At 38.4% G+C, this 18,749-nt stretch overlaps 1 protein-coding gene across 3 annotated transcripts; it reads left to right on the forward strand.

Annotated features, from left to right (window-relative positions):
• The first annotated feature begins 10,701 nt into the window (after positions 1–10,701).
• On the forward strand, positions 10,702–18,749 carry LOC131349514 (putative C-type lectin domain family 20 member A). 3 transcript variants are annotated; one of them, XR_009204079.1, is made up of 7 exons: positions 10,702–10,842; positions 14,950–15,074; positions 15,680–15,729; positions 16,729–17,115; positions 17,215–17,593; positions 18,022–18,113; positions 18,293–18,337. XR_009204079.1 is itself a non-coding variant. In XM_058385269.1 (7 exons), the coding sequence occupies exons 3-7, from the start codon at positions 15,693–15,695 to the stop codon at positions 18,395–18,397; spliced, it is 960 nt and encodes a 319-aa protein (XP_058241252.1). In that variant the 5' UTR covers positions 10,702–10,842; positions 14,950–15,074; positions 15,680–15,692; the 3' UTR covers positions 18,398–18,749. The 3 variants fall into 3 exon arrangements, 2 of the variants coding, with proteins under 2 accessions (XP_058241252.1, XP_058241253.1); XM_058385269.1 differs by having other exon boundaries at positions 17,215–17,553; positions 18,293–18,749; XM_058385270.1 differs by lacking the exon at positions 10,702–10,842 and having other exon boundaries at positions 13,224–15,074; positions 17,215–17,553; positions 18,293–18,749.

An 18,749-nucleotide genomic window follows, 5' to 3' on the forward strand; every position in this document is an offset into this window, starting at 1 on the left:
AGCACCTTTTCCCTCCATCAACTGTGACTGATGTTACTTTCACCTTTTTTATCAACTGACGTCGCTTCCAAATACAACCACATCACATATTGTACTCCTCCACCTAACAGCACAGAAAATACTTCCATTGTCAAGCCAGTCACAATAGAAACCAGAGTTTACTTAAATGTGTCTTTTTATAGTATAAGTGTATTCAGATAGATAGATAGATAGATAGATAGATAGATAGATAGATAGATAGATAGATAGATAGATAGATAGATAGATAGATAGATAGATAGATAGATAGATAGATAGATAGATAGATAGATAGATAGATAGATAGATAGATAGATAGATAGATAGATACTTTATTCATCCCAAAGGGAAATTCACAGTTTCCAGCAGTATCCACAAACACAGGTAATAGATAAAATAGGAAGGAATATAACAAAAATACTAAAATACCCAAATTAGGGTACAAAATATAACAAAAAATATATCAAATAACAAAAATATAAAATATGACTAAATATAGCAGAATATAACAATATAACAAAATGTAGCAGAAAAATACTAAAATACCCAAATTAGGGTACAAAAATATAACAAAAATATATCAAATAACAAAATATAAAATATTACAAAATATAGTAGAATATAACAATATAACAAAATATAGCAGAAAAATACTAAATACAGAGATTTAGGAATAAATATGGAGAATGAGATGAAAAACAAGATAAGTAATGTGCAAAACAAGTGATTAGGGTTACAGACCTATGCAATGTGCAAAAACTGTTATGTGCAAAAATTGCATGTTTATGAATCCTGTGCAAATCTCAGTTTATTGAGAGTTCTGTATAAACCGGAGTGTATTGTGTGTTTTATTGTACAGTCCAGTACAGAGAGAAGAGTAGTGTCAGCACTGACTTATCCCACCCCACGTTGAATTAAATAGTTGCATGGCATGGGGTAGGAACGACCTCCTTAGTCTGTCAGTGGAGCAGGGCAGTGACAGCAACCTGTCACTGAAGCTGCTTCTCTCTCAGGAGATGATGTTGTACAGTGGATGCAGTGGATTGTCCACGATAAACAGGAGCCTGCTCAGCACCCTCCTCTCTGCCACTGATGTCAGGCTGTCAAGTTCTGAGCCCACAATCGAGCCCGCCTTCCTCATAGAAGAGGGCACTCGCCACAACAGTCTGATAGAACATCTGCAGTAGCTTTCTGCAGATGTTAAAGGAAGCCAGCCTTCTCAGGAAGTACAGACAGCTACACCATGTATCGGCTGTAAATTCTGGATAGTGTACTATGAGCTTTTTCACTTATATTTATTTATGCATGCCAAAGTAATTGAGGCTGTGGGCTGGATTTAGCCTGTAGGCCTTGTGTTTGGAACATGTGGTCTAAATGCAGATATAGAATATATATAGAGATACAGAATGTGCTAGAGCTTTCTAATAAGTTATGTGTGACTTGAACAGTAAAAATGTACTTGCTACAATGATTGTAATTTATTTTCTTTTTAATTACATAGCATCCTTAATGCTTTTTAATTATGTAGCACCCTTAATGTCTTAATGCTATTTTCTTTTTACATAATAATATACAATATATACAAGAACATACATAATATAGCCAATAAAAAAAGAAATTTAATAAAAACTCCTGTCACTTCTAGTGGGCATTATAGAGTTTAGCTATTTATTGCCTGTTATTATTAACTCACTATAGAAGATTTATTTATTTATTCTCTGCAACATCAGAAGGATTTGGCCAGTTTTATGCACACAGGCTGCTTAGGTGCTTGTTTAGTCTCTTGTCATTTTGAGACTGAACTACTGCAACTCTCTACTGGCAAGTCTACCTCTGAATGCAATTCGTCCTCTGCAAATGATTCTCCCACACCACCCCACCCCACCCCACCCCACTGCTGCATTGCCTCCACTGGCTTCTGGTAGCTTCATGCATAAGATTCAATTTCACTGATGCTTGCCTGCAAAGCCATGAATGGATCATGGCTTTCAATGGTTACATGTGGTCTGCAGTTGTGAGGACGGTTGGATGTACTGCCAAATTCTCTGAAACGCCTTTGGAGACGGCTTATGGTAGAGAAATGAACATTCAATTCACAGGCAACAGCTCTGGTGGACATTCCTGCAGTCATCATGCCAATTGCACGCTCCCTCAAAACTTGCGAAATCTGTGGTATTGTGCTGTGTGATAAAACTGCACATTTTAGAGTGGCCTTTTATTGTGGCCAGCCTAAGGCACACCTGTGCACTAATCATGCTGTCTAATCAGCATCTTGATACGCCACATCTGTGAGGTGGATGGATTATCTCTGCAAAGGAGAAGTGCTCACTAACACAGATTTAGATTTGTGAACAATATTTGAGAGAAATAGGCCTTTTGTGTACATAGAAAAAGTCTTAGATCTTTTAGTTCAGCTCATGAAAAATGGGGCAAAAACAAGTGTTGCGTTTATAATTTTGTTCAGTGTATATATACAGCTCTGGAAAAAAAATAAGAGACCATTGCACAATCTCCAGATTTAACCTTATTAAAAACCCTGGGATGTCATCAAGAGGAAGATGGATGGTCACAAACCATCAGGCAAAGCTTGAGCTGTTTGCTTTTTTTGCAAAAAGAGTGATATAAAGTTTCCCAACAGCAATGTGAAAAACTGGTGGAGATCATGGAGCCAAAACACATGCAGATCGGGGTTATTCCACCAAATACTGATTTCTTAAAGTTTTTTAGCCAAAGCATTAACACACTTTGTTTACAAATTATTTGCATTTTGAGTTATTAAAGCTCTGCAAATACTGCATGATCTTGGGTTATTTTGATGTGTTGTCATTTCCTTTAAATATACACTCTAAATAACAATAGTCACATTTTGAATTTAGGAGAAATATTGACAGCAGTTCAAAAAAAATTAAACAAAACTGTTCATCTCACCAATACATGCACTTGTAGGAAAAAAACATAAGAAACTTAACCTGATTTTTTTCCAGAGCTGTACACACACACAAACACACATACACATATACAGTATCTCACAAAAGTGAGCACACCCCTCACATTTTTGTAAATATTTTATTATATCTTTTCATGTGACAACACTGAAGAAATGACCCTCTGCTCCAATGTACAGTAGTGAGTGTCCAGCCTGTATAACAGTGTAAATTTACTGTCCCCTCAAAATAACTCAACACACAGCCATTAATGTCTAAACCGTTGGCAACAAAAGTGACTCCACCCCTAAGTGGAAATGTCCAAATTGGGCCCAAAGTGTCAATATTTTGTGTGGCCACCATTATTCTCCAGCACTGCCTTAACCCTCTTGGGCATGGAGTTCACCAGAGCTTCACAGGTTGCCACTGGAGTCCTCTTCCACTCCTCCATGATGACATCACAGAGCTGGTGGATGTTAGAGACCTTGCGCTCCCCCACCTTCCATTTGAGGATGCCCCACAGATGCTCAATAGGTTTTAGGTCTGGAGACATGCTTGGCCAGTCCATCACCTTTACCCCCAGCTTCTGTAGAAAGGCAATGGTTGTCTTGGAGGTGTGTTTGGGGTCGTTATCATGTTGGAATACTGCCCTGTGGCCCAGTCTCCGAAGGGAGGGGATCATGCTCTGCTTCAGTATGTCACAGTACATGTTGGCATTCATGGTTCCCTCAATGAACTGTAGCTCCCCAGTGCCGGCAGCACTCATGCAGGCCCAGACCATGACACTCCCACCACCATGCTTGACTGTAGGCAAGACACACTTGTCTTTGTAGTCCTCACCTGGTTGCCCCCACATACGCTTGACACCATTTGAACCAAATAAGTTTATCTTGGTCTCATCGGACCACAGGACATGGTTCCAGTAATCTATGTCTTTAGTCTGCTTGTCTTCAGCAAACTGTATGCGGGCTTTCTTGTGCATCAGCTTTAGTAGAGGCTTCCTTCTGGGACGACAGCCATGCAGACCAATTTGATGCAGTGTGCAGCGTATAGTGCAGTGTATAGAGCACTGACCGGCTGACCCCCCACCCCTTCAACCTCTGCAGCAATGCTGGCAGCACTCATACGCCTATTTCCCAAAGACGACCTCCGGATATGACGCTGAGCACGTACACTCAACTTCTTTGGTGGACCATGGTGAGGCCTGTTCTGAGTGGAACCTGTCCTGTAAAACCGCTGTATGGTCTTGTCCACCATGCTGCAGCTCAGTTTCAGGGTCTTGGCAATCTTCTTATAGCCTAGGCCATCTTTATGTAGAGCAACAAATCTTTTTTTCAGATTCTCAGAGAGTTCTTTGCCATGAGGTGTCATGTTGAACTTCCAGTGACCAGTATGAAAGAGTGTGAGAGCGATAACACCAAATTTAACACACCTGCTCCCCATTCACACCTGAGACCTTGTAACACTAACGAGTCACATGACACCGGGGAGGGTAAATGGCTAATTGGGCCCAATTTGGATATTTACACTTCCACCTTTGTTGCCAATGGTTTAGACATTAATGGCTGTGTGTTGAGTTATTTTGAGGGGACAGCAAATTTACACTGTTATACAGGCTGGACACTCAGTACTGTACATTGGAGCAGAGGGTCATTTCTTCAGTGTTGTCACATGAAAAGATATAATAAAATATTTACAAAAATGTGAGGGATGTGCTCCCTCATTTTTATATTCCATTGCTGTTTTTAAATGGCTGTTATTTGTTGCTCTCTGATTATAAACTAGTAAACATAGAGTTGACACATTTTATTGCCTTTGGACCTTGTTTAAATAAAGACGTCTGTGTGTTAGACAAAGTCTCTGTCATGTGAGTATCACTGAGTGTGTGGAACACATTTAGTGAAACTTGTTCACATACATCTGAGCCATATTGAATTGAATAAAATGAAAGAAAAAAAAAAACAAGATTAAGAACCAAGGAGTGTTTTTTTTTATCTCAGAAGTGTAAGTTTCTATTATTTTCAGCCACTCCTACACTTTCCTATAACGCAGTTTTGACTTTGTCACTGCCGAAAGGTTCTACTTATTTGAATAAGTTGTGAAATGGAAACTCAAAAATGGAAATCAGTCTCTGAACTTCATCCCCTGTAAAGAACCAGGGAATTGAGGTATTTAAAACAGTTGACAAATTCAAACAAAAACAGCAGCAGATTTTAGGTCCATTTCAAGGTATGTTTTTTTTTGGATTTTTTTTTAAATTCTGCACTGTATGTTTGATTATATAAAGATTTATTTATATTTCATTGACAGTCGTTTAAAATTCTCTTTCTGAAACAAAATAAATGAATTTCTTTCATTTGATTGCATAGACATTTGTCCACATTGTTTTGACAAATAATTAAAGTCTGTTTATCTAATATATACAAGTGATTATTAAAGCATTGCCATGTAATATGGTATTAATTCTGTGCCAAAATGATAAACTCTAAAACCCCAGAAGAGTTCTTTGTGGGTGTGTCAATACTCAGGCAAGGGCTCCCTCTGGTGGCCTGATGCTGGGACAGGTGCTACATAGACTCCCTCTCTAGGAACACCTCCTGGTGTTCTATGGCCTGGGGGTGAGGAGCAGGCCTGTTGGGATGACAGCGATGAAATTCCTCCACCAGGGAGGGGTCCAGGATATTGTTAGCATTAACCCAGGAACGTTCCTCTGGGCCGTAACCCTCCCAGTCCACAAGGTATTGTAGAAGATTTCTGTATGTCTGATGGTTCCCCAGACCATGGAAACAGTGGTGGATGGTATCCCAGGACGCACTGAAAAAGTGTTAGCCCAGTGGAAGAATAGGTGAGCGAATTCTGGGCATATTCTGCCCAAGGGAGGAACTCACACCATCGATGCTGTTCGCAACTGTGATAGGACCTAAGATATCAGCCGATTTCTTGGTTCAAATGTTCAGTTTGTCCATTCGTTTGCAGGTGGTACCCTGAGCTGAGAGTTATATTTATCCCCAAATAAGAGCAGAAAGCCCTCCACATGCATGAGGTGAACTGAGAACCCCGATCAGACATGATATTCTCCAGGAGACTGTAATTCCGGAAAACTTGGATAACATGGTTGCCATTTCCATGACAGTTGGTAGGCCCTTCATTGGAACCAGCTTACAAGCCTTTGAGAAGTGGTCAAGCACTACTAAGATGGTCTTCAATGTCTGGCTGATCAGTGACAAAGTTGATTGAGATGTGTGTCCAGGGCTGCTGTGGGATGGTTAGAGGCTCCAACAATCCAGCCGGGAGCTGATGGCTAGTCCTGGTTTGTGCACATGCTGCGCATGCCTTAATATAGTCTTCTACCTCTTGGGACAGTGTGTTGTGTATCCGGGTGAGAGTTTGGCATATGCCTGGGTGACCTGAGCTGGGTGCCTCATGTACCCATTGCATAAAATGAAGGTGGAACGGAGTGGGTACATAGAGCTTGGAGGGTGGACATGTGGGTGGTGTGGGTTCCTCGATGTAAGCCCATTGGATTACCTCCACCATGTCCCACCAGATGGGTGTGAGAAGGACAGAGGGGGGAAGGATGGGTTCAGTTAAGGTTGGCGGGCTTAAGGGGTCATGCTGGCGAGATAGGGCATCTGTTTGCCATTCTTGGTGCCTGGTTGTCACTGAAAACTGGAATCTGGTGAAAAATAGGGCCCATCGGGTTTGTCGTGGGTTACGAAGATACTCCAGGTTACGGTGATCTGTCAGGACAAGAAACCGATGAAGTGCACCCTCCAGCCAATGTCACCACTCCTCCATCGCCGCCTTTATCGATAGGAGATATCGGTTACCTACATCGTAGTTTGCTTCACCTGCTTTGGGTGTTAGAAAAAGTCACATGAATACAATTTTCCAGGGTCCCCATGGCACTGAGATACAACTGCTCCTATAGCACTGCTGGATGCATCCGCCTCTACAACAAAGGGAAGATTGGGGTCTGGGTGATGGAGAATGGGGGCTGTGGTGAAACTCTCCTTCAGATGCCCGAGAGTGGCCCTGGCTTGGTCTGTCCAGAGAAGTTTTTTGGGCTTCCTCTGCAGCAAAGATGTTAGAGGGCTGGCAGTGCTACTGTAATTCTGGATAAAACATCGATAGAAATTTGCAAACCCCAGGAAACACTGAGTGGGCTCAGGCCAATTAGTAACAGTCTGTACCTTACTCATGTCCATCTCTACCCCTCTTTGTGAAAGAACATAGCCCAGAAATGTGATCGTTTTCTTATGGAACTCACACTTCTCCGCTTTTACATAGAGCGGGTGGTGAAGCAGTCTAGTCAGTACAGTGCAAACGTGCCATAGGTGGTCCTCTATGGAATAAAATCACTGTCAAAAATAATCATATGTAATTCTAAATATTGCTTGTAATTTTATTTTGTGATTTAAAAAAATCTTGCCCATTTATTATTAAAGAAGGTAAATGAAGAGCTTCAATCAGTTACATTGGGCACTGTATTACTAACCAACAGTACAAAGGCCTTTAGAAGACAGTTCAATACCCTATTATATTGCTTGTAATCACAATGAATATTATATTTTCCACAAAAAATACTGTGATCACTGAGAGCTAATCTTGTAAAAACTATCTCTGTAAAATAAGTCCCCAAAAACAAGATTTTTCATCTGATTCTCCATATTTATTACTAAATCTCTGTATTTAGTATTTTTCTGATATATTTTGTTATATTGTTATATTCTGCTATTTTTTGTAATATTTTATATCTTGATATATTTTTTGTTATATTTGTGTACCCTAATTTGGGTTTTTTTTTTAGTATTTTTGTTATATTCCGTCTTCTGTATAATTTGATCTATTACCTGTGTTTGTGGATACTGCTGGAAAATGTGAATTTCCCTTTGGGATGATCGATCGATCGATCGATCTATCTATCTATCTATCTATCTATCTATCTATCTATCTATCTATCTATCTATCTATCTATCTATCTATCTATCTATCTATCTATCTATCTATCTATCTATCTATCTATCTATCTATCTATCTATCTATCTATCTACCTACCTACCTACCTACCTACCTACCTACCTACCTACCTACCTACCTACCTACCTACCTACCTACCTACCTACCTACCTACCTACCTACCTACTAGTGAAAACTTTCCCTTAAACATGTCAGAATTTGGGGGAAAAAATAAAGATTAGCTCTCAGGGTGCCACAGTGGTTTAAAACAGTGGCGGGGCACATGCGCATGAATCGAAACATCTTCCATCGGATAGTAATGCCTGTGACCTTGATGACGTATTTTTGACAATCGTTTCACACACCACACTTCGTGGATGTAATCCCATGTTATGCATGTTACAGAGCTGTTGTAAAAACAAGCATTATGTCTGTAAACTGTCATAGTTGTACATTTTAGAGTTGTACTCTAGCAAACACACAAAACAGCTTTTTCTGTACTGAACACCTCATGAAGGTCCTGGTATTTGGGTGGAAGGGCAGAGATTTCCGTATTCCTCTGACTTTTGATGGTCGTGGTGAGGCATGGACGTGGAACGGTGTTCCTGAAACAGACCTCCAAGCAGTGGGGTGACTATCGTGTCAACTCCCCTTTGCTCTATGATACCACAGGGTCATGGAGGTATAGCCAGGGGAAGCCCAGGATGACAGGGTTGGTGGGGAGATCACATAGAAGGTCAATTCCTCTGTATGGAACAGTCCTACTTGGAGGGTTAGGGGAATAGTTTGCTGGGTGATATAACATTTACCAATGGGTTGGTTATCCATGGCCGTCAATCATAGTGGGGTCACACACGGCATGGTGTGAAGGTAAAGTTCCTCTGCTAGGTGGGCGTGGATCAGGTCGATGGCTGCTCCAGAATCTATCAGGGCTGAAATGGGAAAGGACTCGTTAGCATGAATCTGTTTTTTTAAATCTATCTGACTTTTGAATTGTAACTGGGTCTGTTAGTTTGGGTGATTCCCTTAATCACCTGCTACAAGCAAAGTAGTAATGAATCCAATACCTATCTCAGGCACTTTGATTGCTAGAAATATGGAAATGTGAAAATGTTTTCAATGAAATTAAAATCCGTTCTGGAAATCAGGACTCTTTATATTTATAGTTGTGGAGTGCAATGCGAAGGCTTGTTTTGCACATTAATCCAACACCGGAGAGCAGTGCTACTTTTAATTTGCTTAGAAAATGCGCTTCACCTCACATTGTAAGGTGTAAGAATCCTGACCTGTTTCTGTCCTTTAAAGCATAATGTAGATTTTCCTTCATGATGACAATACTCTGTAGCTCCTTTGTAGATTTATCACTTTGAAATATTTATGATTAAGATGGCTCTAGAGTTTTTCCTGTAACACTGAATACTTCTCTTAGATCACACTTCTTTCACTATGTAAAGCAGGACTCTTTGTTTTCAGAGCTGTAGAGTGCAGCATTACATGTTATACGTTACTCCAACACTGGAGACCAGTGCTTTTAATTTGCAAAGAAAATGATTGTATATATTCAAATAGTCAACAATGTGCTTCCCCTAACAGTGTAAAGTGTAAGAATATAGTCATGACTACTACTGATTGCAATACCCTGTAGCTCCTTTGTAGATCCATCATTTTGAAATCATTATGATTAAGATGCCTCTACATTTTTCCTCTGGTTTCCCAATGGGTTAGATTGGTCACTGCCCAAAAATGCTGCCTCCTAGTTACCAAGAAGAGGCAGTGATGATTTTATAAAGCAGCTATAATATTGTACCTGCTGAATGTTGGATCTGATTATCGGCACATGGCTATTCCACACTAGAGGGACCTGATAAACTCCTTTACTTCCTTTCTGTGCTGAAAACTGAGGAAGATGTGTCAGAATTTGGTTTTGTTGAAACAAGGAGTCTGGTGTCTGGTGAAAGTTATAGTAATATGGAAATCAGTCTGCATCATGTGTCAGAATCTTTCCAGGATTAAAAGGACAGATGAAGTAAACAGAGAGCTGTGTGGAAGCAGTGAAGACAAACAGATCTACTGAAGAAACAGCAGCCTTTTTATATTACAGGTGTCAGGGATGCATGGATAGGACCCACATGCAAGACGCAACAGGGGCAGTGAAGAGTCTTTAATGTATAGTGGAAAATAATCACAGGGATGCTGCCAGTTCATACAAAAACCCAACACCCAAAAAGTACACAGCCACAAAACATAGAGAAATAGGAGCTCCAAAAAAAAAACACAGTTCATTAAGAAATAAGCACAGAAAAATAAATAGTCCTTACAGAGAAATCCTACACACAAACTCCAAGCAGGGTAATCCAAAAAAAAGGAAACACAGCAAAGCATCCACACAGAAAAAAAGGCCAGGCAAAAAATCTGAGCAGGATAATCCAACAACAGTGCAAATGAACAGTCCAAAAAACCGCCTGGGAAACGGCACGGGAGAAAAAGGGGAAAAAAGGCAAGCATAAAGGCAGGACGACTCACAGCAACGCAGAGAGAACATCTGACGAGGAAGGCGTGAAGACAGTGTAATGATATAGGCTTAAAGGTGTGGTGCCCTGTAAGAGCTGCCAGAGTTGTTAGCGCATGCGCAGTATAAGTGTGTGTACACCTGACGAGCTAGCGGTAGTATGACAACAGTGGCTGTTAGAGTTAGCACTGAAGTTTAAGTAATAAAGAGTTTCCTTTTAAGTAAACCTGGTGTGGTTAATGAAGAACCCACAACACAAAATATGACAGACAGCGTGTTTATATAGTACTGAAGGGGGGTGATCCCTGAAGAACTCCATCCATGATGACCGCGAATGGCGCGAAATCGCGAGCCCGGAAGTGCGCGCCGCGAGGTCGCAAACCCGGAAGTGTGCGCCGCGATGGGTGAAATGGACCCGCGTGCTGACAACAGGTATGTTTTAATGTTCCCCATATTGTTAGAAATGACTGAAATGTAAACATTTAAGTAGCATGAGGAAAGAGCAGAATATTTACTAAAATTTAATATTTGTTTTTATATTTTTATTTTATTTGATTTATATTTTATATTAATTTTATAAATTAAAATTTGTGTTTTTGAAAATAAAAAAATAAACGTGTGGAGTAATAAAACAACATTTCTGAGATGTTGTGACCGGTCCATAAAACACATATTTAAGTATATTTTTGCAAACTGTTGGGCTGTGGATTATGTAGAACTGAGTTTTTCTTTCAACCATAAAACCATCCTGTTCATTTATTCACACAAAACAATAAATTGATTATTATTTGTGTGGCACTTTTTGTTTGAGAAATTTATGTAACAGTCAAGAATAATGATGAATATCAGTAGTAAACATAGATATTGATATTTTGTCACACCTGGGGAGACAGTGACCCACCCCCTAAAGCCCTTCTGGCTCATGTTGCCATATGGTTCCTTAGGGAATTAGGTGGGCGTTTAAAATGTTTCTATATTTCGCACAGATCATTACCGTATGAATAGTGTGGACTGTGAATGAGAATTTTCATTTTTGTGATGCACTCCAGATAAACATTCACAGCACTGAAGGCAGCTGAAAGCACATCCTGTTTGTTAATTGAGACCAAGAAGATTAATTGTTAAGCCATAAAGACTTATTGAGGGGTATGGAAGTCTTGAATGATACTGGGTACACAAAACTAAATCAGTGGGAAAAGTCAAAGTCAAAGAAGCTTTATTGTCACTTCAACCATATATAGCTGATGCAGTACACAGTGAAATGAAACAACGTTCCTCCTAGACCAGAGGTGCTACACACAGCAAAAACAAAGTACAGTGACGCAGACAAACATAGAGCTAAACATAGAGATAGAGGTAAACGATACTTAAGATGCAATCTTTAGAAACTAGACATACAACAGAAGCGCACAGGATGACAAGACAAGACAGTGCAGACAAACAACATATAGACCGACTCTGTGCAAAAGAAATAGTGTTGACAGTGAGTGCAAATATTAAAGTTACAGTACATGTAAACAAGATCAATATAAAGTGTAATGTAAAGTGACACATGCGTGCAAACAGGATAATTTTGTGCGTCTGTGTGTGTGTGACTGTGTCCAGCACAGTACAGTTCTCTGTTGAGAGCAGTTCTCAGTTGTGTGTGTGTGTTATGTCTGTGTGTCCATGTCCAGCACAGCTCAGTTTCTCTGTTGAGATCAGATCTCGGTTGTGTGTGTGTGTGTGTCAGTGTCCAGCTCAGTACAGTTCTCTGTTGAGATCAGATCTCGGTTGTGTGTGTGTGTGTCAGTGTCCAGCTCAGTTCAGTTCTCTGTTGAGATACCTGATTAAAAGAAGAGAAATAATAGATGGCATATGACACTTTGCTAAATAGTTAAGAATGTTGTGGTGATGTTAAAATAAGAAGTAAAAAAGAGTGAGACATGTTGAAAGGAGTTTTATTTTATTTGCTAGTTGAATGTTACTCTGGAAAAAGGGAGATGTACTAATGTTTGCCACTAGTGGGCACTAATGATTTGAGTAAGGCAGGTGAAGCGAGCAGATGAATGAAGTTTGGCTCACTGCGTATTAACTATGCACCTGAGTTGGTGGTCTTTGCATAAGATAAACAAAACTTCCTTCTTGTATATTAATTTTCTTGTATTTTCTCATTGGTTCTGGGTGATTGACAAATTCGTAAAATTTTTATTAGATTTAAATCGTCATTATCTTGTCAATAAATAAACAATAACTTTTTATATTACTTTGCCTTTATCATTTGATGGTTCATTTCAGCACATCAAATTATTTATCATAATCATAAAACATTTTATTTTAGATTTTAATCCTACAAAACCATTATAAAAAAAACATTATATATTAAAATGGAAGATATAACTGATGTGCAGCTCAGCTACTTTGTTTCACATGCAGACACACTCTCTCTCTCTCTCTCTCTCTCTCTCTCTCTCTCTCTCTCTCTCTCACTCTCATTACCAGGGCCGTACACAGACATTTTGAAGGGCAGTGGCCCATAACAAAAAAAGGGCAGTTACAAAATACCCAAATAAAAGACAAGACACCAGGCACTATATAATAATAATTTTCTGTCTTTATTGTAGACATTTTAATGATAAATTATGAATGCACATCTCTGATAATACCATGAACTTTTTACGTTTTTCTTTGTCTCAGTATCTCTTAATTTCACAGCAAAAACCTTTCTGTTTGGTACCATTTCCTGAAGGATTTTGATAACCTCATCTTTTATAATTGGGATGTCCTTTTAAAAGCCTTTTACAATCATAATCATATAAATAATAATATAAATATACTAGTTAAGTTTTGTGCTAATTTAATTAAATAACTTTTCTATTTAAATAATTTTAAATAAATCATGATTTAAATAATTCAATGTCCATCATCCAGTCACACTCCAGGTGATGGTCAAACAGTTATGTTACCTGTAACTGCCTGCTCTGGCTGATGATCATAGGGCTCTCCCTCACTCTCTGAGTCTCCCTCTGCCTCATCTTGAATGAAGGCATTATCAATGCAATTTCATTATTATTACTGATACTACATTACTGCTATACAACACACACACACACACGCAGGCACACACAGCTATGCTATATGCAACAAGTTTATAATTACATTTATAATGATAAATTATATATTTTTAGAAGAACCATACTTCACAAGAGTTGTGAATAAAGTGTGACAAATTGCTTGCTAAATGTTTTGGTAAACAATTTACCTGCTGGCTTGCTGGAGGTTTGAAACCAGCTATATAGCTAAATAGCGGAGTGGAGTGCGGAGTGTCTGGGAGAGACTGCGGCTGCTGGGGGCGAGCGAGAAAAGTAAAACCCGGAGTGGAGTTGAAAAAACTTTAGCGTTGTCTAAGGGCACCTCGGCCTGTAAAGGCAAATGTGCAGTGGCTCAAACCCTTTACCTCAAAATGTAAAACCCAAAGTACATAACTTTTTCAGTTTATATACTATTACGTTGGAACCTAGATTTAACATTTTATACATTTGTAATCCAACAGTTCCCCCTTTGAGAGTTCTAATAACTCTCACAAAATACAAATTTAAACACTTCATTCTTGTAACTTATGATCGTTACAGGCACATAGCACTTGTTCTGTTGTTGATTGTCTGTAGTGACAAATGGCTCAAATGACAAATGCTGACATATAAACACAGGCAAAGGTCTTCCTATTTGTTCATCTGATTGGGAAGAAGGTGATGAGGTTTATGTGTCAGTTCTTCCAGTTTCCTTTGTTTAAGCAACAGAAGTAATGACTCCAAATCCCAGCTCAGGCTCTCTGACTGCTGGAAATGTGAAAATCTGTACAGTTTTTCACTGACATCAGGATTTACTCTAGTATTTAATGTACAGCTTTGTTTTGTCCACAACTGTGTAATATGAGACTCTATCTGTGACATTTAGACCTGTGACACTGAATGCTGGTCTTAGATAACACTTCTTTCCCTATGGAAAACAGGAGTCTTTATTGTTATAGTTGCAGACTGCAGCGTGAAGTCTTGATTTGCACATCAGTCCAACACTGGAGAGCAGTGCTACTTTTAATTTGCCAAGAAAATGCATTCAAAGAGTCACAGTGCACTTCTCCTCGCATTGTAAGGTTTATTTTTATAAGGTAATATTTGTGGACTTGAACACATCATGTAGATCTTCCTTTATGAGTACAATACTCTGTAGCTGTTTGTAGAAACATCATTTTGAAATCATTATGATTAAGATGCCTCTACATTTTCCTCTGGTTTCCCAATTTTATCTCACTGCCCAAAAATGCTGCCAAGAAGATGCAGTGATGATTTTATAAAGCAGCCATAATAATATTGTACATGTTGAATGTTGCATCTGATTATTGGCACATGGCTATTCCACACTAAAGGAACCTGAAGAACTCCTTCACTTCCTTTCTGTGCTGAAATCTGAGGAAGACGGGGCAGAATGTGGTTTTGTTAAAACAAGGAGTCTGGTGTCTAAGTTAAAGTAATATGGAAAACTGTCTGTGTCACGTGTCAGAATCTTTCCAGGATTAAAAGGACAGGTGAAGTAACAGATAAGATTTGAGAGAGTTGTGTGCAAGCAGTGAAGATCCAAAACAGAGTTACTTAAGACACAGCAGCCTTCAGATTTTTATATTAAAGGTATGTTTTAATTTTCTTCTTATTTTTAGAATTGACTGAAAGATATTATTCATGTAGCATATAAACCAATTATGAGTATGTAAGATATAGCATATTTATTAGAATTCATCGTTTAATTTTATTTATTATTATTATTATTAACAAGCAGTATTGTAAATGTTATTTTATAGATGTTTAAGAATAAATGTGATGTAGTGTTATATGGTGTTTAGTGCTGTTCCCTTTAAAATGGTCAAGTTTTAAGAATAAAATGTTTCTTTTATTTTGACTGAAGCACATATGAGCAAAGACTAGGACTATGGAACATGAACACAGACTAGACAAACATGGCATGGATCAGACATTCCTCAATGATGATAGTTACAACAGACACTGGACCAAGTGCAAGTGTTTTATAGATTAAATACTAGTGCTTCAGTGTCCATAGACATAGTTCAGGTGTTTGTGATGATGTGACTTGGTGTGTATTGTGAAAGTGTGCAGTGATTGATGGATGCTGTAATCCCCCACTGCTATTGGCCCTAACCTTACACTTGATGATGATGTAAAACTTGATTAAACAATCATATCCAAAGGAGAACAAATAATTATTTTTTTCCCCTCAGCTAGCGGTTCATCATGACGCTGAATCTTTTTCTTCTCCTGAATTTTACTGGTGAGTTTATGAATTGATAATCGGGGTTTGAAATTAAACTTTTCTCTCAGCAGCTAATATGGCTACTAAATTTTGAAGACACTGGCCAAAAGAAAAAAACTAACCCGGGCCTTCCGTATGGTAGGCGAGAAACCTACCACTGAGCCACCAGTGCTCTATGAACTCTTAATTTCATATCAATCAAACAAATGCCTCCCATCCTGCCATCTCCTCTCTTCTTCTTTCATCCTCATCCTTTTTGGTGTGCAAATCAATACAGTACAAAGAGCATTAAACAAAACAACAAAACAAACTTGCGGTCTAAAAGAAGTACAATAGGGTCTGCTAAAATTGGAAGATGTTGCACACACAGTGTTTTTTCTGTTAACCAAATGCTCAAACCCTAGGTAAGTAACACCACATGTTTCTCGAGTCTTCACTATTGCTTCAATGCATATGAACCAGAATGCCTTTATTTGCTGCACAGTGATGGATTTGTTCAAGAAAGCCAGATATGTGTGGTTGTTGTGTAATTAGGCTGAATTTAATACATCATGATGGTTTACATGAACTTCCTCAAGAAATTAATGACTGAACATAATTTATGAAAAGCAGCCCGCCAAACTGGCTCGTGATTTGACAGCATTACCCACCACAGCTGATTTTTATCCACATTTGGCGGGTTAGCAGGTGTTAATTTCAAATCCTGATGATAATTGATAATTAATATTACACAAATTAATATGACGTGTTAACTCTATTTAAATAATTAATTTTACTAAACTGTGTAGATTTTTCAAAACAGAAGTTGTTATACAATTTAATGAGAAATAATGTTTATAATAATGTAAACATTTATCATAGAGCTAATAATACACATCATTATTTTATACCTTAATGAAAAAAAAATTATTAAACAATAAATTTATTCTATTGTGCCATTATTAATTGCTTTATCAGTAGTCAAATATTCACCAGTTAAAGTTTATTGTGTTTCAAAAAATAAACTGTCACCATCAGGTCTGGTCCCAGTTGCTATCCTGCGAACCATCCTTCACAAATATGACCTGATGATGACACAGGTGAGCTGGCCTGTTGCACAGAATTACTGCAGGGTGACCTACACTGACCTGGCAACAGTCGTAAGTGATAGTGATTGGCTAAGATTTAAGAACGAAGCTGCAAACAAACATCTGGCAGCAAATGCTTGGGTCGGACTGTACAATGATATCAATAGCTGGCGCTGGTCCTTAAACGATCTCCCACTGAAGAATGTCACTTATTCCTGCTGGGTCTCTGGACAGCCTGATAATCTGTATGGAAATGAAGCCTGTGGTATCATTGGTTATTATAATGCATGGTGGGATGTACCATGTGCAGGACTAAGACCTTTCATCTGCTACAATGGTGAGTGAATATCCTGATACTGATTTGATGAGTGTGAGTTTGATCACTGATGTTTCACATTTAAGGTTGTAACTTTGAGCTGATGTTTTTTTTTCACAGCAAATTTCAGTGGTACTGCTAGATTTATCGGCATCGCTACTTCTATGAGCTGGCCTCAAGCTCAGGCTTACTGTCGAACACATCACACAGACTTGGCCAGTGCTCTTAACAGTTCAGACAACAATATGTTAGTGCAGATAAAGAATATCCAGGGTGATTCCTGGATTGGGCTCTACAGAGACACATGGAAGTGGTCAGATGGGACAATCGCTTCAAACCTACTATGGTATCCTGGACAACCTGATAATTATGGAGGAGTTGAGAACTGTGCAGTAGTTTATAATGGACTGTTCTATGATGCACCCTGTGCCAACCTGTACTATTTCTTCTGTCATTCCAGTGAGTCTTGTGTTTTCTTGGCTACTGCTACTTATAACAGGTGAATAGTAATTTCAAAAGACTAAACAGAATTATTTATTTATTTAATTTATTTTGTCTTATATTTTTTACATGAGGGTACCATAAAAATGAAGTGAAATATGATGCTGTGTTACTTTATAATAATAAATGCTTCTGATTTGCTTTTAAACACATTGATCAAGAATTTGTTGCAGTGATCAGTGCTTCTGGGTAAACTGTCCATCAGAAATGTATTGCTTATATCGATCAAATGTCACTTGAGAAAAAGTATGGGTTAGGGGTAATTGATGAGGACTCAATAAATTATGTAAATGCAGCAGAATGTTAGTTCAAAGTTCTGGAGTAATTGATAGTACAAGAAGGAGAAAGTGGAGGAAGTTCAAAGTAGACAAAATAAAAGTAGTTTAATTTCCAATTCTACTCTGTGTGTTTGTGTTTATTCCACAGTTACCATTAAGAGGAGTCAGACAATGAGACTGCAGGTGATGTCTGATGGCAGTGTGTTTGATCCTGTTGTGCAGTTGTCCATTTTAGAGCAGGTGAGTCCCAGGACATGTCTGAAATTTGTTGTGAAATGCTGTTAGTGTTTCTCACTGCTTAATTGCTTGAATTTCAGTTATTCTTAATATTTTACTCCTTTTTAAATTATTGGTTTCTTTGTGACATGTATTCTTGCTCTTTTTGGTTTAAATAATTGAATCCTGATTCTGTTCTTCAGATGAAGCAGAAACTGAAAGAAAAAGGCATGTTGGAGAACACCACCGTGACCTGGAGGCTGCAGCCAGATGGAAACATCTTCCAGAAGATAAAGGATGACCTGTAACATCTAAATGCTCACCTTCAAGTCAAGCAGATTGTAAACTGACTGAAATTTATTTAAGGTACAATATTTAAGCTTTAAGTAGTAGGGGGCATCAGAGGACAAGATTAGCCAGAAGTAGATAAACACACACTGTATTGTACAAATTGTATTGCTCTGTTTGTAACAGAGCATCAGCATGTCATAGTAAAGAATAATTCCTATATAGAATATAGAGAATGTAATAGAATCTGTAAATACACTGTGTGTAGTTTGAACAGTCAGATATAATGCACTTGCTACTGTTATTGTCATTTTTTCTACTTCCTATTTAAATATATTTTCTTATTTCTTGCATTTTATTAGGTTTTCTGTA

This window comes from Hemibagrus wyckioides, linkage group LG29, assembly GCF_019097595.1.
Source record: "Hemibagrus wyckioides isolate EC202008001 linkage group LG29, SWU_Hwy_1.0, whole genome shotgun sequence".
Lineage (NCBI taxonomy): Eukaryota > Metazoa > Chordata > Actinopteri > Siluriformes > Bagridae > Hemibagrus > Hemibagrus wyckioides.

Coding starts and splice junctions, on each gene's coding strand:
- LOC131349514 (XM_058385269.1), top strand. CDS start 15,693: ATGACGCTGAATCTTTTTCTTCTCCTGAATTTTACTG. Junction 15,730..16,728: donor TCTTCTCCTGAATTTTACTG/GTGAGTTTATGA, acceptor TGTCACCATCAG/GTCTGGTCCCAGTTGCTATC. Junction 17,116..17,214: donor ACCTTTCATCTGCTACAATG/GTGAGTGAATAT, acceptor TTTTTTTCACAG/CAAATTTCAGTGGTACTGCT.